General features: G+C 33.0%; 1 protein-coding gene across 7 annotated transcripts; it reads right to left on the bottom strand.

Annotated features, from left to right (window-relative positions):
* Positions 1-8: 8 nt before the first annotated feature.
* On the bottom strand, positions 9-27,953 carry Pld (Phospholipase D). Of its 7 annotated transcripts, none has more exons than XM_075309177.1 (11): positions 19,957-20,193; positions 19,312-19,713; positions 7,400-7,931; positions 6,836-7,328; positions 5,992-6,771; positions 4,734-5,926; positions 2,174-2,299; positions 1,911-2,107; positions 1,703-1,843; positions 937-1,181; positions 9-582 (listed from the first exon to the last, which is right to left on the bottom strand). In XM_075309177.1, the coding sequence occupies exons 2-11, from the start codon at positions 19,463-19,465 to the stop codon at positions 481-483; spliced, it is 3,963 nt and encodes a 1,320-aa protein (XP_075165292.1). In that variant the 5' UTR covers positions 19,466-19,713; positions 19,957-20,193; the 3' UTR covers positions 9-480. The 7 variants fall into 7 exon arrangements, with proteins under 7 accessions (XP_075165292.1, XP_075165293.1, XP_075165296.1 ...); XM_075309178.1 differs by having other exon boundaries at positions 19,986-20,193; XM_075309181.1 differs by lacking the exons at positions 19,312-19,713; positions 19,957-20,193 and adding an exon at positions 27,537-27,953.
* Between the last annotated feature and the right edge of the window lie 40 nt (positions 27,954-27,993).

Here is a 27,993-nt window from a genome sequence, read left to right as displayed (position 1 = left end):
TTAAAGAGTTTCGTTCAATAACATTTATTACAAACATTTTCTTTGTATAAATAAAAAAATAAGAAGAATAAATTATATAAAATATATTTCATTTATACATACATTGTATATACATGTACACCTATATAGTTTGGAGTTTAAAAATAATTCACTAAAAATACTGCATTAAAACATTTCTGCAATCATGCGGAACACAATGGAATGATACCTTGCATACACTTTACTGGCTGACTAATTGCATTTTATATAAAAAAAAATAATTAACACATAAATACACAACAAATAGTTCAGTAAATATATACAAACATATATAATAACAACATAACGATTTTATAAATAAAATAAATTTAAAATAATAATAATAAACAAGAAAACTCAATTTATTTTTCTCGAGATAAACTTTTACAAAAATGAAGTTCCCTTTTGTCTTATGGTTGGCATAAAAAATATTTTCTTTTGGTGAAAATACGTTTACTAGCTCTAAGTCCACACTGAAGTAGGTATCAAACCTTCTTTACTGGTACCAGGAGGTGTCAGAACTTCTTTGTTAAGAAAGTCCAATGGCATATCAACCAGGGATCCCTGTGATAATAAACAAATTATTAAAATTATTAATATAAGGGCAACGATTTTTTTCTTTTCTATTTTAGACATATATTTTAGGCAAAAGAAGTTTATTTTTTTAATAAATTTGCATTTATCTGTGTCTAATGAAGAATTCCGTTTGGGAGGATGTGCCCCAAAACGAAAATTCTGTCAAACTACTCGTTTGCCTTTAATGTTTTTACAATCAATAGATAAAATTCGTTAGACAGGAACGTCATTGCAATTGGCATAATTTCGGTTTAATTTTGGTCTACAATTTCTCTTCTTATTTATTTATTATTATTTTTTTTGTGAGAATTTCAATTTTCTTTTTCCGAAACCCTTTTTTACCTGAATATTCAATATCCTTTTTGAAGCCACGTCGGGATCAGTTTTACATAGAGGTGGACTTTCCTCTTGATATTTTCTTAGGCTGGCAAAGGTTTTGATATTATCATTGGGTATACATTTGAAAACCTCATCGTAGATTTCGGTATTTCGTGAAGATATACGCCTCCACATGCCATTCCAGAATTGATCGATCACAGGATCGGTAACATCAATTTGCATGCGATCAGAATCGGGATCTAAGAGACCTGTAAGAAAAGGAAAATATTAGTGTTGCATACTAGGAGTGATTACGGTTCGTTGGCGTGAAGGGTATAAGAGGTCAGAAATTGTCATCACATGGTAGTTAGATACACAGAAAGAAAAGTTTTCTTTTCTGAAGAACGAAATTTTAGACAAGCAAAGTTTTTTTTTTGGCGCTAATCACAAATTACAATTATCATAAATTTGGGTTTATTTGCCCTAAGAAAGGGAAATTTCGTTTGTCCAAAATTTCGTTCCAGAGGAAAGTATTTTTTTCTTTAATGTGTAAGAATCCAATAGAATAATATTTCCCTCTCAAAAGAAGATAGCCACGAATTGTTAGAATTTGATAGATATACGAACAAATGAGGTCATTCAAACCTATCAGCTCAATTTGAAAAGAACTTGTGGAGACTAAAACTGCCCTGGAAAGTAGGAATATGACGAATCCAAGAACAGTTTGATATATCCACTTATTCCATTCCAATTAACATAACCATGATTGTATATTTCTTTTTGGACTTACCCAAATGTTCTTTGAAAAGATATTTCCTTAGGCGGCCTGCAAACACGCCACTAGGATATTTTTTTCCATTCATACGACCATCTTCGAATTCATTGTCCGTAATAATGGCTGCTATTTCAGAATCTCGTTTCCCAATCATAGCTGTGAAATTGAAAAAAAAAAAATAATAATTTACTTAGATTTTTGAGAATATCATGGAAAATCTTACATCGATCATTGATATTAGCCGAACCACAAATCACAACACGATCATCGGCTATTAAAAGTTTCGAATGGACATAAATCAATTCGGTTATGGGTGAATTATTTAGCTCTGATATTGTACGTAAAGAATGGAATGATATATATTCTCCGGGATTTTTGATTCCGATCTCTTTGAGGCGTACCAATATAGCAGATTTACCTCTGCAATGGAAGGATAATGATATTAAGATTCAAAGGCTGCAAACTTTACTTCGTATGTTTTAGTACCTTGATATGGAAGCATAATTCCAATGGGTAATAGCTCGTACTGCATTACCACTGCTACCTCCAACATCGCCCTCAAATCCGGGTAATAGGGGCATAATTATATAAACACGAAATACTTTACGTTCCCTGAAACGAAATTAAAAGAATATATTTTTGAGATAAATCGAGAACTATTGGATAAACGGTTAGAAAGTATTTCAACCATGCTTTATATCTTGTCCATTACTCCGATTTTGGTCCTGATGTCCCCTAAGAACCCAACAGGTCTCTACTTATTCGCCTCTACTAAAACATCCATAAAATTCCGAATGAATCCAGTACGTTTGTCATACCATTTCTTCTTATTTGAAAGTCCCTCAAATCGTGTATATCAAGGTTGGGGTAAGCGTAAATTATGGACTACGGGAACAATTCCTTAGCCACAACAAGTGGTTAATTTCCGAAGCATGAATTCTTAACCTCACCATTTCCTTTGGTTAAAATTGCTCTTCAATTAAGTAGGGATAAAACCGAAATTTGACAAAGTTCAGTTCCTGTATCACTTGTGGATAGTGATCAATCCAGTGAAAATTCTCTTAACAACACAACTTCCTAGGGACCTAACATGTAAAGCTTCAGCTTATATTTCATATATTTCAATGCTCAAACCAATCCAGAGATCTTCACAGTGTGTAATGTTTAAGAACGAAACGTTTCTGAACCAGAAGTCTCCAAACGACCTGAGCTTCGAAGATTCCTGACTATTTTCAAGCATTGCAAAACCCAGTTTCATTGAATGAAACTTGTTACCAGGGCTGTATTACCATACCATTCGGTATTACATTGAGTTATAGCGATTTCGATTGGGAAAAAAGGTGCAACATTCTCGAAAGTGATAGCAAAATATGAAGGACACTGTGATAGATTTTGGATCCTGTATCTCTCACAATATTAGGAATTAACAATAACTTTGGAATGACGCTATCATTTGGTCCAAAATGCAATGAGGAAAAAAGTAGGGTAATACCAAGGCAACATATTTTTTGCGAATCGAAAACGCCAGTAGATTCGATAACGGCATATCTTTGGACATTGGACGTTAATTCGATTGAAAAATCTCAGCCTTTTCTCACCAAAAGACAAAAAACCCAGGTACCACTTGGACATTCAAAAGATCTAGAATATGAAATACCCCTCCTTGATCGCTATTATTGGAATCCCTTTCCCAGAATCCCTACCCATAATTGATGTGGATTTTTTCTACACCACTTCATAGTCACCACGGTCATAGTTCGGTCCTCAAAGTAATGCCAGATGTGCCTAACGTAGTGGATTACACCCTGGCAAAACCACTTTTCGACAAAAAGTTTGAAACTCTAATTCCCAACAGTGAGGCGTGGTGTACACAGACCCCGGGGAATAAAAGATATATAGATTTCTATACTGATGGCTCCAAATTGAATGGACAAGTGGGGTTCGGAGTATATTCTAAAGATCTGGAAATTCGAATAGCGAAAAGATTACCTAATCACTGTAGTGTTTTTCAGGCTGAAATATTGGCAATAAGAGAGGTGGTGAATTGGCTGAGAAGTAATGTTCCAACAAATATTGGCATTAATATATACTCAGACAGTCAACCTGCAATAAAATCCTTGGACTCTGTGTTCCTTAACTCAAAAACGGCCATAGACTGCCGCAAATCTCTCAACGAGATGGCTGAGCAGTACAATATTCACCTAATATGGGTGCCTGGTCATAGGAACATACCGGGGAACTGTGAAGCAGATGTGTTAGCAAGGCTAGGAACTACCTTACATATTCCAGGGGAACTAGAATCTGTTGGTATGCCTCTGGCCACCTGCAAGCTCTTACTGCGTGAGAAGGCTGTTATGATGGCCAATATTCGATGGGAAAATTGCAAGGGTTGTAACGACACCAAGCAAATATGGCCCCATTTAAACTTAAACCGCACACTAGATATGCTAGTGTTCTCAAGGCGTCAGATAGCACTCCTAATATCTGCTATAACGGGTCGCTGCCTGATAGGCGAATTTGCAAAAACTATAGGTGCGAAGTATAATGACTATTGTATAAGCTGTCATGACGTGGAGGAAAAGGAATCAATTAAACACCTCTTGTGTGAGTATCCTGCTTTTTGTGTAAGGCGTAAGCGAATTTTAGGAGCATATAGCTTTAGATTACTGGCTGACCTGGAAAACGTTAACTTAAGCAGTTTGTTAATGTTTTTGGAGCAATCTGGTTGGTTCCACAAAAGTAAATAATAGAGAAGGTTCAGTGGTTAAGACTAGAAGTGCCCATATGTAATAGGTACTTTTAGTTAAATGTGGTATCACAATGGACTGAATAGTCTAAGTGAGCCTGAAATTTAATCGGGCTGCCACTTTAACCTAACCTAACCTAACCTACACCACTTGGACATTCCAAAGATTTGGAATCTCCACTATGAAATAACCCTCTTCCATTGCTATTATTGGAATCCCTTTCCCACAATCCCTTCCAGCATCCCCACCTACAAAAGTGATGATAAATCTAAAAAGTATTTACCGCTCCTTCAACTTACTTGTGGGCTCTAACGATCCTCTTGAACAAAGCCTCTCCGATTTGATTTCGTACATGACTCAATGCTCCCGTTGCACCCAATTGCATTGTAATGAAAAATTGATTCTCAATGTAAATGTAATGCTGAGCCTTTGTTATGGTCTGTATATAGGCATCATGAATACTCTGTTCCACCAGATCCTGCTCGATGAAACCACAACTCCATGATGAGACGCTACGCAATACCTGACATGATACTCTATGGGTACGCTTGAGCGTAATATTTGGATTTAATTTGATTTGTTTATAACTCTTTGGCATTAGATAGGGAAACGAATGGACATCTCGCATTTTCTCCAATTTCATAGCATTCCATCGTTGTATAAAATGTCGGGCTACATCACGAGCCGGGGCACCAACTACACAAATGCCCACATCATGCCAAGGCATACGGGGCGTTGTCGTGCGATCTATCATATCCGTCAGGGGAGCATCAAGATTCATCCAATCCTTCATGATGAAATTGGAATAATCCTTGCCAAACCAATATTTGGCTTGACCATAGAAGTCTTGAAGAATCTCTGTTTGAAAAGGTGTGGGATCTTCTAGACCACCCTTGCGTGCCTCTTCCAGCTCTTGGGCAGTGAATACCAGCTGCTTGGGATCTTTAATGATATCCGGGGTTTTGTCACCCTCATTCATGGTTAGACGATTAACCAACACCTTGCCCTTTTTCATGGCATTGTCCTTGAGGTGTTGCAGCATATTCTTACGTTCCATTTCGGGGGTATTCAATTTCATGCCCTCGTGAGGTAGAGTATCGGACATGGGGACCGGAATCATATTGGGAATCACTAGTTTCTCTCCAGGCATGAGGGTGGGCAAATCCAAACGTTCTTCGCTCATTTCGTTTTGAACCTGCTCCTGTTCTGCCTTCTGCACCTCGGTGTTTATGTTTCGTGAGGATTTTTGTGATCCAAAAGCAGAGTCCACTTCTTCCCTATTGAAAAATCCACCATGCCTTCGAGTACTGCCTGAAGCTGAAGCCGTGGATATGCTACCCAAATCTGTAAGACGATGACGATAATCGTCCCAACGGCCATAGCATAGATCAATGCCTCCCAAAAAGGCATAGGTTTGATCCACAACCACAATTTTTTCATGATGGGCCCAAAAGAATACTCCGGCTCGAGCATGGTCAGGATGGCGCATAACCTAAAAAACGATAAGGAACATTTTATTTCCAGAGCACAATCCTGTATTGAAATCTACCAACATACCTTCACATTCTCATGTAAACTGACCAATTTTTGCTTGCTATAGTAGCTGTTAATACCCAAAGCCATCTCGACTTCTTTATAGAGCATCACAAATATCTTAACTCCCTCTTGGGCCTTACGCAAAAGGATCTTATCCAAACGCCAATAATCACCATCAATAACCGGTCTCTTCATATAGATCTCAGGGCTTAACCACCAATCGGCTATGTAGATTTCTTCTGTAGCTGCCTCTAAGGCATCAGCCACCATCGACATATAGGAACAACCATCTACGAACCATTGGGCCTCTATGTCGAATCTTTCGGGCGCATAAGAGTTATGAGGATTGGGAGCTGTGAAATCTCTGGCTGTACTATTGGCAGTTTGTTTGAGATATTCGTTCCATTCTTTGCATTTTCTTCGAGTCCAACATTTGAGGATAATGTGCCTATTATTGGTCAATATCTGCAGTCCCTTACGCATACCCGTTTGATATATGCCTGTGGAGACATCGAATCCCATATCAAATAATATCACAGCTCTTATGACTCCATCCGAAGGACGGACATAACCGAAACAGGTTTCTTTGACAAAGAACCAACGACTGCGCCATTTGCCACAGACAACATCGGAGCAGAAATAATTACAGCGGACACAGCATTTCTGTTGGAAACATCCAAAGAAATTGCAACCCGCTTGACCAGGACGTGTGGAACCAGTACGTTTAAGTATTGCACCTTCTTTGCCTTTAATACCTAGGCCATCAACAAATGACACATGCGACACTTCAACAAAATTAAGCTGAAATAGGCACGAGAGGACATTAATCACAACAGAAAGGGGAATTTTTCATCTACTCACTTACCGTCTCATGATGATTCCTATACAGACTTATGTTCAATAAATTATAAAGATAATCCTCCAATTGATTTACCCGCAATGGCATGGACTCCACAGTGACCAAAGACTCCGGTCTTTGGGGAAATCGCGGTAGCTTACGTTTTTTCCTTTTCTTACGAGTACTTCCCCTTCCCATGCTCAAGGATAGCGTTAGGTTGTTATTCTGTATGGGTGTCATGGGCAGGGATTGAGGTTGACTGGTTATAGGAGTAGAATGGACATTGTTAGCTGTGTGCTTAAAACTGGCCGACTTTTGTAGCTCCTTAATTCTACACTCATCGGCCATTTGGATAGCAGCATTTTTTATGGTGGCTCGTTTTTCTTTGTGACTACGCATAGGGAACGGAATGTTCAAGGAAGTACGGAATAGGCTCAATTGTTGGTGGAGAGTACTAAAATGTTTATAGCGTCTTTTAATGGTCCACACAAAAGAGCCATGTCTCAACTCAATGGTGTATCTATTTGAAGGGGAAAGGGAAGGGAGGAGTTAAAAGAAACTGAAGGCTCTAGTAATATGGCCTTTACTCACAAATTGGGATTAAGTATATGGGTGGTCACACTTCTCTCCACATCGATGATTTTCACCTTTATCTCAATACCAGGCATAAATACCTTCCGCTGAAATGAGGTGAATTTAATACTTGGACCATAGATCCGTGTGAATGGTATTTCGGTAAGACGTCTCAATTCCACTTCATCTTCAAAATATTCATCATCATCGGTACCATCTTTGCGCTCCACCAAAACCGGTTTATCTCCTCCAGCTGAAATGATAGTCACCGAATCGGGTATATTCAGAGCTTCATCATACTCCGATTCCAGAATGGAGAATTGAAATTCTGGCAGACATCTTATTTCACGATCCTCACATAGCTCATGTCCGCCGCCTCCCTCCTGATCGACTGAATTATTGTCATAGGAATTCTGATGTGAACTCGACATGGTGTAATCGATGTCAGCATCAAACTGGCCGTAGAGGTAGTTGTGATCTAGTTCATCATACTGGTATGCATTATTTATAAAGCCTTCGTTTAACCGATCAGGTGGATTGTAGTGATCTTCTGGAAAATAGAACAATGAAAGAAACTTAGAATGGGCTAGACAGATTGTGTAAATGAGAGATTTAAAAAGTTGCATAGAATTTGCTAGCTAGTGATCTATGGAAAGAACCAAAGCAAGTTTGAAATAACCGGTAATTTTATTAATTGTCACCTTTATATTCAGTACTCAAGTGGAATTTTTCTCTATTTTATAAATGTAATAACAACACTGTTTCCATTCATAATTAAATTGATATGAGTGTCAGATAAAATGGTCGTAAGGCTCACTGAACTGGACGTCAGAATAAGCTATATTTTCTGCGGAACAAACTACACTCTATCACAAAGATATTGATATACAATCAATAAGACCTCGATGAGCAATCCAAACACTGAGTCTTTGGCCTGCAGTTCAAACACTGTGACTCTGATCAACAGTGCAGATACATGGACAGCGACTTGCTCTTTAATTAGTGAGACATCGTTCGTAGTGCATTTCAAACACTAAGACTTCGGTCCGTAGTCCAGCCACAGACCACTGAGATTTTGTGTGCATTTCAACTTCTTAGGCTTCTGGATGTAGTTCGGGAACAATTGTCTCTTCTTCAAGCACTAAAACTTCGTTCGTTGTCCAGCCACTGAGACTTCTATCTGCAGTTCAAACACTTAGACTGCGCCCTGGAGTTTAACCGCTGGGACTTCTGTCCGTAATTAAAAAGCGTAACCATTTGATTGAAGTTCAATCTCTGAGGCTTAGGTCGGTAGTCCATCCACAGAGACTTCTTTCTGTAGTTTGTCAACTGAGATTCGGTCTGCATTTCGACTACTGAAGCTTCAGGCTGCGCCTCAGACACTTAGACACGCTTATCAGAAGTTCAGCTGTAGTTCAACAACGGAAACGTTTGACTGCTGTTCAATCCCCTTCGGTCCGCAGTATATCCACTGAAACTTCTCGCTGCATGTGAACCACTCAGACTTCTGTCCACAGTTCAACCATTGAGCTGTAGTTCAACAAGTGAAACGTTTGACTGCTGTTCAATCCCTGAGACTTCGGTCCGCAGTCCGAAGACTGAAACTTCTTACTGCAGTTGAAACACTGAGACTTTAGTCCGTAGTTCAATCACTGAGCTGCAATTTGCTATAGTTTAACAACGAAAACATTTGACTGCAGTTCAATCCCTGAGACTTCAGTCCACAGTCCAGCCACTGAAATTTCTCACAGCTGTTGAACCACTGATACTTCTGTCCCCAATTCAATCACAGAGACTTCGGGCTGCATTTCAAGCACTGGCACTTGTGTCCACAATGCAAACGCTTAAATTGCGATCTGAAGTTCAAGCGCTGAGACTTTTGTCCGTAGTTTATATCTGTAGTTCAGAGCGGTCTGTATTTTAACCATTGAGAGCTATCCGCGATTCAGTCTCCAGTTCAATAAATAAGACTTCTGTCTGTAGTATCACAAACGGAAACACTTGACTACCGTTCAGACTACGTGTGAAACCGCTTAAAGTATTGAGAAATGTTCCCAGCATTACTGGAAGGATAAAAACCTGCGCCGAAAAATGTTTTGGTGGTCAGCTGTACCGGCTCTGAACATGAGCGCTCAAAGGGTCCACTTAAACAGTATAACTGACAGTAACCCTAATAAAGTAATGAAAAATGTTTTTCTATGGGAAACAGTGTTGCTATTAATCGACCCGTTTTTGTTATTGCCAATATTGATATAAGGTTATTTGTGGTCAATAGTATCGTATACAGTTTTGCAAATTAAGAAAAGTTATAATTTGAGGAATTGTATTGAAATTGAATGAATTATAGTCGGGTACCATCGTCACCAAGAGATGACCTTCACCCTTGACCATTAACAAATCAAATAACAATAACAGTTGATTTGATAGATAGATAGATAGACATAAGATTGGTTAACTACTTGGAATGTAAATATTGAAAAGCACATGAACTCATAAATTGACTAAAATATATACGTGTGATTCCATTTATTTATTTAATTCCAATTACATACGGTTAAAAGAGAGAATATAAAACACATATTTGTCCGTCCATCGACACACACAAAATACACTTGAACTTCGTGGCTCCATTGCGTTAAAGGCTAAACAATAACACTATAGAAAATTGATGGAAGAATGAGCTCCCCCACTTAGTATGTGATTGTAGCTCAACGAAAAGACGAAAAAACAGCAATAGCAGACTGTGTTTCTAAACTCTGCCATAGAAGGTGCCTATCATTTTTAAGTATATCATACAAACATGGAATTAAATTAAGTCATTTTATTTTTATACCTTGCACCATAAATTTGCCATTTCGTCTGTAAATTGTCGAAATATTCTTGTTCAGCGTATAATTCAGAAAATTATTGAGCGTTGTTCATATATCTGTCTGCTATAATAAGGCTACAACCTTTAATAATGGCTTTAACGAGCTGAAATTTTCAAAAAGACTTTAGTTTACTGTATAAGTTCAACTCCCACATAAACCTAGCCTCAGTTTTAATATGCTGACTAAAAATTCAAATCTAATAGAACCTCATAATGATATACCAAAAATGTTTGAACTTTTGATATATAGAGCTATATAGCTGTCTTACAGACCCACTTTCCGATTTGTAAGCCTCAATTTTCATTCGATTTTCGTGGAATTATACAATAAAATATCAACTAGAGAAACATATAAATTATTTAAAATTTCAATGTTTTGGGAATTATTTAAAAACGCATAAATGTCCAACACAATTTTTATTAAGCAATTGTATTTTTAATGGTGTTTTATATTATTGTCTTAAAAATTCTGGTTGGCCAAAAATATTTCAAAAATAAAACGTCATAAGTCAAGCGAAAGTAATCAAATTGACAACACTAAAACATAGGCACATGGAGCGTACACACAGAAAACAAATTTGTTGGGACAACCAATTCTTTTGCCAACCGAATTATTTGGTTGCATCTACTATCATAATAAAACCGACATAATTGGTTGTGATAACCAATTGACAATTATATTGGTAATCACAACCAATAGAATTTCATTCGCTAGTTGGCGTAACTACCTGATAATTTAACGGAACAACCAATATCGGTACCATTTGTGAAATAAGAATAACGAGCAAATTTCAGTTTAGTTTATTTTTATTTGAATAAAGATATACGTGTAATCATTGGAAATATTAAATATACGACAAATTAATAGTACATGGTACTATACCACAGAAAGGCAGCCACTCAGGAATGTCAATGCCATGGACGTGCAAAGCTGCAAAAAATAACAAATAATTATTGCAAATATTCACTTTATTTTTAGTTGTACCTATCTCAAAAGTTGCGTTCACGCAGCATACCATGTCAGGTTTTCATCATATTTGAGTAGATATCTCTTGATATATAGCATCTATATAAAATTGGAGAAAAATTAAAAAAACTGTCGTGAGAAGTAAAAATGTAATTTCATATTTATACTTACTTGTCTCTTGAGAATGCAACTGCAGAATTAGAAACAAGCTTATAATTCACATGGCACATCATCACTTGAGTTAAATTAAAGATTGGCTTAAATAAACTTTATTCTATAAAAATTCTCAACGAAACAAAAAAAACTTATTGTCTAAATATTAGTAGTCCATAGCAACCATATCACTTTATAACTATCAAATCGGTAAGCCCAACCAATTATTTGTTAGACTGACTTTCAATCAGGTTTGGTGATAGATTGGAAAAATAAATCAGTTACCACAACAGGGAGGAATAAATGGAAATGGTTGCATACTTCAATTTATAAATAACGACCAATATTTGATCGTGTGTACCAACTTTTGGTCACACTGCTATTTTATTGGTTATATAAAGCATCAAATAATAGAAATGACTAACAATTATTCCACACAATTAAAAATTGTGGGTCTCCACTATCAAATTGTTGTCGTACTCGAATTCCAACCAATCATTTCTATGGGTGTATTATTTTTTGTATATATAATTCATAATGATTATACGCACCGTCGTACTTGAAATAGGACTAGTTCATTTTGTTAGATTAATATACTCTCCTGCATACATCCCTGAGCTCTATATAGTTCAATCTTCTGACTTTATTTTTTGAATATCTGTAATCCCTAAAGGTGGGTATTAAGTTCGAGTTTAGCCGCTAAACTCGTCATTTTTTTCATGATTACTTTTCTTTAATAATCCATTTTAAGGAATACAAACTTTGTGAAAATTTGCTTTGGGCTTTTCCCCATCAAGTTATAAACAAATTTGCAACAAATATGTATAATTTTATGCCTTTTTCTTACTGATTTAGTTTTCACTTTAGCGATTTTAGCGGCTAATCTCGAACTTAGTACCCACCTTAATTGATAACAGGCCAGATTTAGCGGGAAAAGGCCAAATTGCCAACGCTGCTTGAGAATTCAGATGACATCCATATGATTATCCAAAAATTACATATTTTATTCGTAATTTTAAAACCGCTAAAAATGCCATGAAATTATTTTTTTCCCGCAAAAAAAAAAAAAAACTAAAACAAGCCAGATCTAGCGGGAAAAGCACAAATTGGCCAGATCATATCCAGATATTAATCCAAAAATTACATATTTTATTATGAACTTTTGAAGAGGGAACCATTAGAGAAGAGTTTAGTTTCCTTCTTGTACATATTTTGTGCAAATAACGAATTAAGCAAACCACCTGAAAGTAGGTTAGGTTAAAGTTGCAGCCCGATTAAGCTTCAGGCTCACTTAGACTATTCAGTCCATTGTGAGGGTATATCTAAGTCGGCTTAGCTTAACTGAAACTTACTTATGTATGTATTACATCAGTATGCCATAAGAGACCACCCTAAAGTGTTCAAAATAATATCGTTTAAAACAAGTTCCACATTAAACACTAGCTTTCAATTTGCTTTCAAAGTTAATGGTATATTCTCGGCATTTTCCATTTTAGATACGATGAATTAGTTTTGAGATAAAATAGTTCGCTTCTTATTTGTTTGATTTGTGGTATGTTTTGTAATTGTTTGACTCCACACATATGATTTCAATCTTTCGTTATAAGTAAACAATGCTTAAGCAGAGAGTATGGGATTGAGAGAGTAACTACTTTGTATGTGGCAATTTTATTGAGTGGAGAGTTTTTAGAGATTGTATTAATAAGAGGCAAATATAGCAATGCTCATAAGTTTGAGAGAGAGAGGGAGACAGATAAACCAAATAAATATCAAACTATTCTTTAGAATTTGTAGGTCAATGTAACTCTTAAAAAAGCCTATTCAAAAAACTAATGATGCAAAAATGTAAAGTAATAACGCAAGCTACGTAAAACATTTTTTTTACGATTTTCCTTTCATGTTTTGTAAATAAAAAATAATAATAAAATCACCAAATCTATCAAATATTCCCAATGTTTTATTTTTTTTTTATAAATTTATGGCACTTCTTCATACGCACATTCACAACGTAATTAATTGTCGTTGCCACACAAAAGCACTAGCCAATGACTTCCAATGAACTTGTACAACGTGTCAATATCAATGAACGCTTTGTTTTTTGGTATAACAGTGAGTGGTGGAAAAAAAGTAAACAGTTCGGGGAAATCCCAGAAAGTAAGGAAGGTAACTTTACTTAACAATGAGAGAAAAATTCAATTTTTGTAGCGATTTTATTTTTTCGATTATGAACTTCTTGACAAACGAGATTTCTTTTGGCTTTAAAATATGCTAAGTTCAAATAAAACAGATTAGGATTATAAAAAAATTGAATTTTGTTTTTAGATGGGTAGGGAAAGCTATGCAACTATTGATTGGTATTTATACGAGCCTATATGTTTGTAAAGAATTCTTGAATTTAACTTACAAATTAAAATTATATTAGGGATTTTTCCGGATTTTTTAATGCATTCTAGCGCTTGTCTGATTAGACGTCAAATATTTTCCAAAATTCACAATTTTTCTAGAATGGATTTAGCATTTTTTCGACAAAATTTAATTACTTTGACCAATTTTATATCTTATTGTGTTTTTAACCTATTTGAAACAAAGAAATTAAAATTACCCATTAAAAATATTAAAGAGAGAGTTAAAATAACTAAAGAACATCTTTGAAGGACATTTCTGAAAGTACTTTTAAAGTTGTTCTTTTGGAACAACTTCCAAATTTTTTTAGCTGGGTAACTATACATATTTCACAACTGAAGAAAGTGTATTTCCATATCCTTCAATATAGATATGGTGGGGGAGGTGTCCCTATTGTAGTCTTATATGCTAACTTCTAATAGAGAAAGCACTAGAGAATTTTTTCCTTCCCCTTCATTTTCCAAAAACACAAAACAAAAAAAATGGAAATGCTACTACTACATTAGAATTTTTCTTAGCATTCAAAATAAATGAAAATCTGAAATTGTTTTCTGGGTTAAAAAAAAAAAAAACTTTAGAGAGAAAAACTCTAAATTGGACATAGTCAATCCTAAAAGTACATGTATGCGTATGAATAATACGAATTATAATCCAATGATTTTATACGCTCCACGGGCCCAAACGAAGTGTTGGCAATTGAATACTTTTCGCTTTGCTTTTGACGTTTTTAAGTCTTCCACTTCGAATTTTTTTCTTGTATTACCCAGCCAACTTTGCGATAATTATAAAAACTATGGGATCTTAGTAGAAAAGTGCGGTTAACTCTGCTCGATTCAACGAGCTAAAAATATTTGATCTATTTGTTGTTTTGCAGCTTTATAGTTATTACAATGATTTCCATAAGAAATTAACATATAAAACCCAAATTGAATCATCTCACCCTGCAAGATCTACACTAAAGACTATGAAACTTCGACTTAGCCAGCGATGTGTATAGTCATTATTTATTACAATGATTTCCATAAGAAATTAGGTTAGGTTATGTGGCAGCCCGATGTATCAGGCTCACTTAGACTATTCAGTCCATTGTGATACCACAGTGGTGAACTTCTCTCTTATCACTGAGTGCTGCCCGATTCCATGTTAAGCTCAATGACAAGGGACCTCCTTTTTATAGCCGAGTCCGAACGGCGTTCCACATTCCAGTGAAACCACTTAGAGAAGCTTTGAAACCCTCAGAAATGTCACCAGTATTACTGAGGTGGGATAATCCATCGCTGAAAAACTTTTTGGTGTTCGGTCGTAGCAGGAATCGAACCCACGACCTTGTGTATGCAAGGCGGGCATGCTAACCATTGCACCACGGTGGCTCTAAGAAATTAACATATAAAACCCAAATTGAATCATCTCACCCTGCACGATCTACACTAAAGACTATGAAACTTCCACTTAGCCAGCGATGTATATGGTCAGGCTTGTGAAGATAGGTAGCTAGTATTTTCTTTTCAATAATTTAACCTTTATGTCCAATACGCTCGTATTAAAATTGTAACAATATGTAAAATAATAATTAATAGATAATATTCCATTCTCAAGTTCCCTTATCAAAGTGGCGGGTAATGAAGACTTATTCAATTAAGCCAAACAAAATAAATCCCATAAATTTTTATAAAACATTATGGTAAATAACTCCCCCAGCTACTAAACATGAATCTCAGTGCTAGTATTATTCGAATTCATTAAATCAAGTGCTTTCAATGAACACCTGTAACATAAAAGCCAACTACCTATTTACCCAAAGTAGGGTCATATTTTTTAAGCAGGAACAACTTGACATTAGTCGAGGAAAAGGGAAAGAGAGAGAGCTCTACACATGAAAGGCGGCCATAAATGGGCAAACTATTATCGATATCTAAATATGTTAACAATTTCTATTTCACTTAATTTTGTGCGATAAGACCAATATCAATGTTAGTATACGACAGTAAATGTATTATCAACAATTTATTAATTAATATATGAATGGCGACATAAACATTTCCATTTATGACTACGTACTCTCCTCCAGTCTTGTATTGTTACCTCTTCAAACGAAAGACAATTTTGTCGTTTGTTTTCATTATAGAATAGAGAAATGCAAAATTAAATATGCTAACAAAAATATAATTGGAATGAATCATAAAATAATAATGATTTCTAAAATTAATTCTTTAATAATAAAAGCTAAAGTTAGATAAATGGAATTTCTCATAATAACAAAAAAAAACAAAAAAAAAAACAGCGAAGAGACTATCAAACGAAAGTGAAGTTTTATGAATAATTCAAACACTCTATGTTGAAAAAAATAAAGGTCATTAACTTTAGTTTTAAATGTTGATTTTTTTTGTCTAAGAAAAGATTTGTTTTGAATCATGCTTATAAGTGGTTATTCCATTTGTTATTGAAATGTTTTAATTCGATCTTCTAGATAGATTTTAATAAAAAGTAAAAATTAAAACTAAGAAGCCGGTTAACTGGTTCCTATCATTCCCTTATTCCACGTTCACACTATGCTTTATTAAATAACGACGTTTTACTTTTGTATCCGTATTTCTACGGCGTTTTATAACTCATCATAGTTGTAGACCAGCGGTCTATGCAGTGTCGTAATGCCGATTTGATCCTAGTGGAAACAACTTGGGAAGTAACTCCCTCACTCCAAATCTATATTGAATAGACCACTACTACGTTCACACTACCACGAAATCTCAATTGTTTACACCAAAATCTCTTTACAACTCTCAAGTGTTCATGCTTGGCCAACAGAAAGAGTTCTTCAATATGAGAAAACACAAACAAAGGCATATGTACACACACATACATCTGCAGTTAGAATAACTACAGGGTTGCAAAAAATCTACGGAAATCAATTGAGATTTCCATCGAAATGTACTTTGAGCACATTTCGAGCATAGTGTGAACGTAGTATAAGGGAATGATAGGAATCAGTTAACCGGCTTCTTAAATTTTTTTTTTATTTTTTATTTATTAAATTTGGTTCTCGCACAACAAAACTTCACATGTGCAGTCAAAATAACCCCAAGGTTGAACTTAGGGAAGATTTCGAGCCTAGTGTGACCATAGAATAAAGGAATGATAAAAACCAATTAATCGGCTTCTTAATTTATTTTTATATTTTTATTCATTAAATTTGGTTCCCGCACAACAAGACTCCAGGTCCTATTTACATTTACAGTACAGGAATTAGCGCTTACACAAACACGCTAATATCAATAAAAACCTGAGCCCTCATTATTAAGTATAAAGTCTCTCTAAGAATTATTTATTATTTCGAAAAAAAAAATAAATATTAAATAAATATTCAAATATTAAATACATAAAATATAAATACTAATTTCTCTAAGTTATGTAATTTATAAAAAAAAAACGATTACATTACTCTGTTCTAAACTGTGATCTCTTTTGGTTTATCTTTTGTGAGATCATTCTCGCTTTTAACAGCAACGTAATATAGAAAAAAACTTTAACAAAGAAAAAAACCTAAAGACATACATTGCCCGAATATAAAACTTGAATGTAACCAAAATTGTCAGTATTTACACAACCAACTTGACTTTCTTTATCAAGTCACCGAATTCTTTAGATTGGCAAATTTAAATTGCAGAAAATCATGACTACAAGAAATATGGAAGTATATGAAAAATATGCTTAATGGCTTAGAATTGTTTTTTATCTACCTTCTTGGAATTTATTATTTAGTTTTATTATTACTATTTTCGTTGTTGTTGTTGATGTTTTTGTAAAGCCTACACCTTCAAGGTTTCTTTATCATTTCGTTTGTTTAAGTGATACCTTTTAAGGCCACTTTGGCATTAACATTGTAAATTTTTTTGTTAAACAATAACAAAAAAATATCACCAATACTAATATCTGGCAAAAGTGTTCTTATCATCATTGCCAACTTGCCCAATTTTTAAGGTGGGGTATGGTAAATTGTAAAAAAATAAATTTAAACTTCATCGTATAAAAAATTGTGCTGCAAAAAATTTAAATACGAATATCTCAGATAATATTTCGATTTCTATTCAATATTTCTGTTTATAAAAGTGCTTTTTTTTTGTCTGGGGTGACCCAAAAGTCTCGAGAACTACTCAAGGAGAGTAGAGCGATAGTCAGACAATAATGATCTTTCCTAGGCACATATTTAACTATATCGGTCTAATAAATTTGCTGAATTTGTCGAAATATATTTGCTGAAAATTTAAATTTTCTACAATTAACCAAAATTTTCCTTCCTGGAGGGATCATTGTTTTTTGAGTGAAGAGAATGCGGGGGGTAGTGCAAAAAAAATGCCCACAACGTAATTTTTTCAGTGTAAATTTTTAGTGAATATTTTTCTGTATCAAAAAAGATTAAATACACTTTTCTGTATTAAATACACTTTTCTTGCTCTGAAAAAAAATATTAACCTAATATGAAAGATTGTGCAACCTAAATTTTAACACAATATTAAGGAGAAATTTCTTTAAAATAATTAAATTTTAATTAAAAATTCATAAAATCTTATATATAAAAGTTTATAAATTGTTTCGGTAAATTTAGGACACGTTTCTTGGAAATTAGCACCCCTCCGTCGCATGGCTTTGAACTAAGGCAAACTTTTTTTTAAAGTAAAAAAACAATTTTTGACTTAATTAAATTATCTTTCAATTAACTGATATACAAAATTCGATAAATGATATCTGTGTCGTAATTTTAATTTTATTGATCCCAGATTTAAAGCCAGATAGGTCCCTAAAAATGTTTTAATTTTGAAGAAGCCGCATCTTTAGCTCGGAGTCAATAACAATATCCTTAAAGGAAGATCAAAATCGTTGGATCCAAGTAAACTTTTTTGAATATACTCTTCACAAAAGAATTAAAACAATTGATAAAATACTGTTTGCTATTATAACAAACATATACGCGTATGTTTTCCAGCATATTAAGGTTTTGAGTTCATAGACACCACAAAAACATATAGAATCGTCAAGATCTTTTTGTTTTTTTTTTTTTTTTGTTTTTGTTTTTGCAATTAGAACTGTTGTCAACATTTTCATTCTATTTGAAAAACGATTCCATATAAAATCCAAATGTCATAAAGATAATGACAAGTAGAGTTTTGTGCGTCATTTATGCAGTAGAAACTCTGGAAATATTTGTACAACAACAACAAAAAATGAGATGAAAAAATAAAAGAAATGACAATACAATTGTTTAAAGAACTTTTGTTTTTTTTTTGTTCTTTTTTAGGGGTTTTTTGTTCTGTTCTGTTTTAATTTTTTTAATGTTTTTTTTATTATTTTTTGCTAAAACTTAAACAAAGAGATAAAAGCAAAGAAAGGTGTATCGGTCAATAAACACGTTTAATATAAAAACAAGAAAAATAAAAACATATGTACATATGTAAATTATAAATATGGACAAGGTGAGTTATCTAAAATTAATTTTAGAATTTTTAAGATTTGTTTTTATTTTGCAAAAAGTAACGACTATACCTCTATTAGCTAAAAGTTGCGAAATACTACGGCGATGACGTTGAGGGAATTCGCGCAGGCGGCCATTATTTCCATCACCATCATTATCCGCATTATGATTACTGTTGCTGCTGCTGCTGGCGTTGGCGGTTTTGATGGTGATGGCGTTATCCATTCTTTGTTGGTTGTTGATGGAGACAATGATTTCTTGGCTGTTTTGTTTTGTTTTCTTAATTTTCTCTTTCTTCTTCAACAGCCGTTGTTTATGAAAAAGAAAGGGTTTTCAGTTTCTTTTCACATAAAAATTTCACTTTTTTGCATAAATTTGTGTGAAAGGTTTTCATTCAATCGATATTAGCCAAATAATCATCTGGGCCATGATAAATGAATGTAAGATGGATGGTGTACACGAGATGTTAATCACTTCAAGATATTTTTTAAATATTAAAAAAAAATAATAATAATTAAACATTTTTTTTGCATACTATTTTCATGGCATAACTTCACTTGTTGCTCTTATACTTCTAATAGGCAATTTAGACAAAAAAAATTATCAAAATTTAGAGCAAATTTCGTCTTTGCCACCTTCAATGATGACTTTATGCTTTTTTTCATTATTATGTTTTTTTTTTGTTCCACTTTTTTTAACAAAACACCAATTCATACGTTTTCAGATCATCACGTAAGACGCGTACTTCATACTCATGACTGGCAGTTGTTAGTAGCTCATGGATATGAACTTCAACGCTAACACACAACGAATCTTTTCTCTGGTTAACGGTTTGCGAAATGAGTAACCGACAACTGAACGTCTACGAATTATTACCACCAACTACGTTTTCGATCGAGCCGCTTGCTCGTCTCACAGCCAACTGACAGTTGAGCATACCAACCCAAAACTGAAAATCAACTCCACCAGCCCAGCTGGAGCTGACAAAAAGAACTTCGGTTTTTTTGTTAATAATATTAACTAAAAAGAAATAAAGCAAAACCACCACGTTTGTGGCTAAAAAAAAGAGTCAAGAGCATATTAAGTCAGTCACACAGGCACACAAACACTAACCAAATATTGCGATGGCCAACAACGATGACAAAGCCCATCAAAAGTAAATAACAACAATAGCAAAAAACATACATACGTACTCGTATAATGTCAAAGACAAAGACTATTAATAAAGAAGACATGAGATCAGCTTGCTCTTCCTCTTTTTCTTGAAAAAACAGAGATTAATATCATACATGTTCCATGAGACGTTGCAACTTTTTTTCGGTTTCTCTTTTCATTTTGCATTCGTAACAAAACTTAATTCGCTTATTTTAGCAATTTTTTTAACTCTTAAACGAACAAAAACACTTTGTGAAACATTTTATTAATAATTTAGTGCAACCGACACATAAATTTGCGTGAAATGTTGGAGAAAATAGCTAAATAAAAATTGTCTGCATCAAACCAGTAAGTTCGGAGCGCTTTTCCAACAAGTATGATATTAATCTCTGTTTTCTAGTACTAACACTACCAAAGCCCATTTCATGTCTTCTTTATTAATAGTCTTTGGTCAAAGATAAAATAACAGCAAGAAATGAGCAAAACACCAAAACAATTGTAGAACTCACCTACTCTCTTATCTAGGGTGGGTATTCTCACTCACTCAGTCGCTCACTCATGAATACGAAGTTGTAATCGCTTTAGAGTTCGGTTTGTTTTGGTTTTTTCTTTTCAGTTAGAATTTGAATTTGTATTGTGGTTTACAATAGAAAATGGAAACATGTCAAATGTTGTGTTGAGTTTTTGCTTATAACCCGTAGCCAGTGTTGTAATTGAGGATCGTAAGGCCCCATTGCAAATATTGTTGAATTGATCATTGTCAAATTAAAACAAGAAATTAACAATTTTTAAAGTATGCTACCTTAAACCACAGTTAAGTTAATAACAAGAATAATACTAAAATGTAAGGTATCTCAATTTTAATTTTACTTGATGAGAAAATCAAAAATATGTCAAAGATTAATTTTGCAAAGATTAATTTTCTGACATTTCGTTTTGATTTTTTTTTCGTAAAAAGTCAGTTCCAAACAGAAATTTGCTTTTGTGTCGTTCGTAAAGAGCAAATTCTCTCAAAATTGAATTTCGTATTTTCGCGGTTTTAGTCACAATTTTTTTGAACCATCTATGTAATTTATGATTTTCTAATTCGATGCAAAGCATATCCCAATATGAATAAGAATTGGGATGTATTCTCTCGTGAGTAATCTTTTTTATTTTCTGGTCCCTGCCACCCCTTGAAATGTTTTCGAGACCATAGATAAATGTCATTACTAACCAATGTCAAAAGTATACTTTGCATATTTCCAACGTTTGACTAAAAAATCAAAAAGATTTGAAGGCCTTCAATATTTTGCCATGCCTATATTTTCCCTTACCGATGTTTCTAATACTCACATCAATACTCTTTGGCATGCCTTCTCACCACCTCTTATACTCAGCCTTCTTAAGTTGTTTATATCATTTACTTGAATGAGTATAAAGGTATGCAGTAATGTATGCACGTATGCATGCAGAATATGTGATTTCTCTGTAATAGAGCCACGCACATACATTATCGGATATTAACAACAACAAATACAATAGCAGTAGCAACAATAACTGATTGATTGTTGGCCAACAAATATTTCATATTAAAACGCAATACATATAAATATAACAGTTAAATAGTAAAAGAATGTAATCAGTAAATACCCATAGAAGTCTTTGTTGTAAATATGAGCGCTGCTCAAATCAATTTTTCCATTATGTTCCACAAATATAGAATGGGTGAGAATGTTGATGTTACTAGAGACTGAAGGTGTGTGACATACATATGTATGTATTTATTGATATTACATCACCTACAACAAACGATTAATAAAACGAAGCTTAATTCATTTGTACACTGTAAAAAAATGCAGAAATAAATCATTAGCCAAAATAAAATTTCGTATTATAAATATCATGGAAATCATACCTATATATATATATCATATAAAAAACCAGTATATGGACAAACGGACGGACAATTAAAGTTAGATCGTCTCTGTATGTGATTCTGGGTCTAAAGCCAATGTTTCTGATAGGCACATTTCTATTGAAATCAAAGTTTTAATGCCCTTTCCACCTAGGACATGCATTAAATTAATGTTAAGTTTTATGTTATAAAGTTATGGAGACTTGCATAGAAATTTTCATTTCCATAATCACATGGTCGTTAATTTTTCCTTATAATTTTTAAAGTTTTATTTTCATCATATCTTTCTTTGTCGTGACCTACATGGTGGTAGATGTTAAAAAATTACTTATAAATATAGATATGTATACATATGTTTATTTATACCTAACTTCATTACCAAAATAGTAAATAAGCATTTCATTGCTAGTCAGACTACCTTCACCTTGCTGATTTCATATGAACTTGGTTAAATGATTTTAACCTGGTGTTTAATTGGTGTTTATGGGCGAGTAGTTACTGGGTAAGTCAAGTAAACATTAAAGGGTCATTTACACAAAACACACAAGACAAAACAATCGTACAAATGATGGTTTATCTAACAGATGTGCCAACATACATATATAGCAATTTATAATAAGAATATGTCGTCTTTAGTTAAGAACTCCTTTTTTTATATTCGGTTTTTTCCAAAATAAAATTTTTAAAAGGTGTTATTATAGGCAAACAACCAGCTTTAAAAGAATATTAGCATAAATCGGCATGTGTTTTCATTATGTTTTTAACAGTATAATACAAATCCTCAAGAGAGAGAGAGAGAGGCACAGAGAGATTAAAAACTCACATTATGAGATATCTCTCATTACACCTGGCCAGATTATCACAAAGGTGAATAAGTCGAGTGTTTTGTGGGCTTTGTTAAAATTAGAACAGTAAGTACACAGATTTGAGTGAATTATACGCTGCTGATATCGGATTTAGATAAGCTGGAGAAGAGACATTTTGAACCTATTGTTTGAGGTATACAGTGCAGTTCAAAACATTAGTAACTTAAGTTGCAATACTGCAAAACCTAGCGGCATTAACACCATTATTTCTTAAAAATTTCATGCTACTTTTGAAAACTTTTCTTTCATCTTCAAGTATGATTTTTAATAAAGTTAAAAAACTTGTTTTTATTGTCTATAAAAATTTCTAGTCACTCGACTATTGTCCACAATCAACTGCGCTTGTATGCTTTTTTGGAGATTTTGAGTTTTTGGGAGCTCGATACTAAAATTACGATTGTTTTCACAAATAATATTTTTTCTATAGAAATAAATTGTTGACGACATTTTCTATAGGAATATGTACAATATGACAAGATTTTCTATTGAAATAAAATTTTGAGAAAATTTTCTATAGAAATAAAATTTTGAGAAAACTTTCTACAGAATAAAAATTTTCTATAGAAATACAATTTTGACAACATTTTCTATATAAATAAAATTTTGAGAAAATTGTTTATAGAAATAAAATGTTGGCAAAATTTTCTATAGAAATAAATGTTTGACAAAATGTTTCTATATATATAACATTTTGACAAATTTTTTTTAGAAATAAAATTTTGACAAAATTTTCTTTAGAAATAAAATTTTTACAAATTTTTTTTAGAAATAAAATTTTGACAAATTTTTTTAGAAATAAAATTTTGACAAATTTTTTTTAGAAATAAAATTTTGACAAAATTTTCTTTAGAAATAAAATTTTTACAAAATTTTCTATAGATATAAAATTTTGAAAAAAATTCCTATAGAAATAAAATTTTGACAAAATTTCCTATAGACATAAAATTTTAACAAAATTGTCTATAGAAATAAAATTTTAACAAAATTGTCTTTAGAAATAAAATTTTGTATAGAAATAATTTTCTATAGAATAATTTTGACAAAATGTTCGACAGAAATAAAATTTTGACAAAATTTTTTATAGAAATAAATTTTTTAACAAAATTTTCTATAGAAATAAAATTTTGACAAAATTTTTTATAGAAATAAATTTTTTAACAAAATTTTTTATAGAAATAAAATTTTGACAAAATTTTCTATAGAAAAAAATTTCGACAATATTTTCTATAGAAATAAAATTTTGTTTGGTAAAAATTTCCCCGATTTTTGGTAGATTATTTATGGCTCGAGTGGCAACCGTGGTTGTATCGCAATGGACAGAATAGCCTAAGTGAGCCTAAAATATTGGGTTGTCACTATACCTAACCTACAAAAATTATGAAAATCAAATAATTTTTGATTGGACGAATCGTATCACCAAAAATTATTAGCATTTTTTTATCTAGTTTATTTTTATAGTCGTGTTATTTACAATAAAGTTCTGAAATGTATTCATGATGTTTTTCTATACAATTTAAAGCTCACGACCTCCAGCCGCTAATTAAATGTAAACTCGAAATAAACTTGTTTGTCCACCAAAGTTAATAAATATACATATTTGCTCTCGAATTTGTTTAATGTAAATTGTTATAATTTTACATAGCACATCATGTTTATAAAATAAAAAAAAAAAAAAACTATTTCTTCTTGAATTTGAACTTGGCTGATATCATTTTCTTAAAACAAAAAAAAAAATAGCATTTCCTTGAAGCTTCATATGTATGTTATGGCTTTGAAAGCTAAGATTTCAAAAATTGAAATAGTAACCGGCGTTAAATAATTTGAACTTGTATGATGTTTATGTACTTGTTTAGGTTTGAATTTGAAATGGAATCCATTGTGGAAGTGAATTGGAAAAATTAAATAATGCACAATGTATTTAGATAATTTGCCTCAATTTAATTTTAAATATGACTGGATTTTTTTCTTTCTTTTATGATTCTACTTGAAATGTCATTGCTGCTATATAAGAAGATATATATAGATGAACATAAAAAAGAAATAAATTGTAATAATAAATTAATAAAAATAATAAACAGTACACGCACAGAAAAAACATGTTTGGACATGGTTGCCGCATCCATTTAATGCTTATTTAGAGTATGTAATTGTCGCGAAAACCATGTATTTTGTCTTTGTAAAAATAATTTTCGAGCGGAGAAAAATATATGTTGGCAATAAGCATTTAAATGGTTCTCAAATGCCGCAAACATGTTCTATTATTTAAATGATAGAATTTGAAACCATTATATGGTCAGGGAAATCATGTACTTGACCATTCAATTTTTTTACTTTTTTGCAGAGAAAAAAGTATTTTTATAGTTTACGTATAGACATGTCTACAACCATTACATGGCCATAAAGACCATGTACATTGTTTTCGTGACCATTTAATTTTTTAATTTTTTTGTAGCGACAAGAATTTTTTAAAAACATTGAGCAGGTACACACGATTTTCATTTTGCGCGTCAGTCGTGTGTTGATTGTTTCTTGGAATGGACGGAGAATACGGAATTATTGTGTTTTGTGTTAATTTATTTATTCAGAAATGGCACGTGGTTTTATGTGGGAAGTGTAATTGAAACAAATGTACCTGGTTTTTGTTCTGCATTTTGACATATGGTATAATTTATTTTTATTTGCAGTTATATGATGTCTGTGTTTGTACATTTGATGGGCACGAAGTAAATATGGAATGATTTCTTATTGTTGAAATTGAACCAAACTAGAGTGTGTAAAAATATGTGATGTTTGCTTGCACGACATAGTAAATACAAATAAACAATGAATTAGTTTATAAATAAATAAAAACAAATAAATAAAGTTGATTTTGTGTTTTCTTTTCTCAAGTGGCGTCCTTTTTTCGACGACGAAAAAAGTTTTTTCATAAAAATCAAAACATTTTAGGTTGTGGCCATGTTCTTTTAACTAGAAGAAAAACATTTTTGACGAATAACATAACATTTTAGATCGTGACCATTGTCTTTTAATGGAAACAAAATTCTTTTTATCAATATAATAACATTTTAGATCAGAACAATTGTATTTTTCTTAGAACCATGTTCACTGAGCCAACATGGTTGCAGGTTAAAATGTTACATGGTCGCCGCAAAAATAGCTGCTATCATATTATTTTGCTCTTCGAATATGATTGTGACAATCATGTTTCTTCTCTGCGTGTAGACAGCTTTGCCATAGTGGTCGTTCAATGTGTTGTCGTTTGCATTCGGTACATTTTCGCACATAGCTGTGTTCCACAAGTGTGCCGCCGATTGTGTGATGTAATGGTGCTACTCTTGTCTATTGTTATCAATATTGTCTGTCTGTCAGTCAGTCAGTCAGTCACATTTCTTTAATCAGATTGAGAGGCACTGTTTGTTTTTTCCAAAATCGATTAAGAAACGTCACAACGTAAATTATAGCAAAAAAAAAAACAAAAACGTATGGACTGGATTTTTGTTCACTACACCATAGAATGATGTCTGCTAAATTTTTCATTGTGTATGTAACGTGCATCAAAGTGCTACTCTCAGATATATAACAATTTATATGCAACGAGAGAAGGAATAATATAAACTCCTAGAGTAAAATCTTACTTTTGGATGTTGAACATGTCACAACCGTGTTATTTCCCTGGACATTTTATGATGGGCGTGAAAACAACATTTTTGCGGCAAAGGTTTTGTTTTCTCCCCATCCAAAAATTAAATTTTGCTCTAGGAGGTGATCAAGGAAGAAATATGATCACCTCCCAGAGCAAAATGTTATTTTTGGATGGGGAGAAAAAAAGTCTTTGCCGCAAGATTTTCCAAACGATGCATAACGCAAGCAAAATGTCCTGGATCAGAACTTGAACTGATCACCCACCTCGCTAATAAATTTGCATCAAATTTGTATTTTATCAGACAAAACTAAAATTTTTCCCGGCTTTTGTAAAATTTCAAGACAATTTTCTTTAAGTGTATTAATCTATAATTCTTACCTCAAAAAAACTAATGTCAAACTATTGCTTTGATGAATTCATTTTGTGTGCATTCCATGGAGAAGTGTATATTAGATTCGACCAGGCCTAATTTCGATCGTATTTATTTTTTGTAGTATGGTGAATAATGTGTCATGTGTTTGAGATTTAATTAACAATTTAATTTTTTTTTATTAAGCGCCATTAGTATAATATTTGATTGGTTCCAAAAAGCATGATTAATTAAATCACATTTCTGCTTCTATTGTCGCAGGAGTTATTTTTGAAGTTGTATCTGCAAAAGGTCCATGCACTTGTAGATCAAAGACCTCACATTACAGTCTATAATTATTTTTTTTTTAATGTTGAATTACTCACATATGGGGATAATAATTTTTACACCACAGCTACACAGTTGTGTTAAAAGCCTTTGTTAATAATTGCTTTCTTGTTTTTTTTTCTTTTAATATTTTTAAAGGAATTTTATTCTATTGTACCATACCAAACTCTCTCACACTCATACACTTCCAGTTCACCTTCTTTGAAAAATCCGTAAAAATTTATGCGCGTATTCTTTTATGCTTTGTATCTTTTTCGTTTTGTGTTTTGTGACTGGTTAACGAGATATTGGCGTAGCATAAATGAACGCGTTCCGTCTTTAGTTTACTTTGGCATTTTGTTATGATCTCTCTCCCTCTCCTGATCTTTGGCTCTTTGTTGATCGTTACGATACACACACAAACCCCGACTTTACACTTGCCATTTGGAGAAGAGCTTTTTTGCTTGTTTGTAGAGTTACAGTATTGTCAGATTGAAAATATTTCGTCTTTTCTCC

Source organism: Haematobia irritans, chromosome 5, assembly GCF_050003625.1.
Source record: "Haematobia irritans isolate KBUSLIRL chromosome 5, ASM5000362v1, whole genome shotgun sequence".
Classification (NCBI taxonomy): domain Eukaryota; kingdom Metazoa; phylum Arthropoda; class Insecta; order Diptera; family Muscidae; genus Haematobia; species Haematobia irritans.
Note: the sequence above shows the minus strand (reverse complement) of the source record. Positions and strands in the feature narration are given on the sequence as shown.

What these genes read in the sequence shown, in the direction of transcription:
- Pld (XM_075309176.1), bottom strand. Translation starts at nt 19,465, where the DNA reads ATGGATAACGCCATCACCATCAAAACCGCCAACGCCAGCAGCAGCAGC. An exon ending in ATAGGAATCATCATGAGACG is followed by an intron (nt 6,772 to 6,835) that starts GTAAGTGAGTAG and finishes TGCCTATTTCAG; the next exon opens with CTTAATTTTGTTGAAGTGTC. An exon ending in GGCTAATATCAATGATCGAT is followed by an intron (nt 1,844 to 1,910) that starts GTAAGATTTTCC and finishes TCAATTTCACAG; the next exon opens with CTATGATTGGGAAACGAGAT.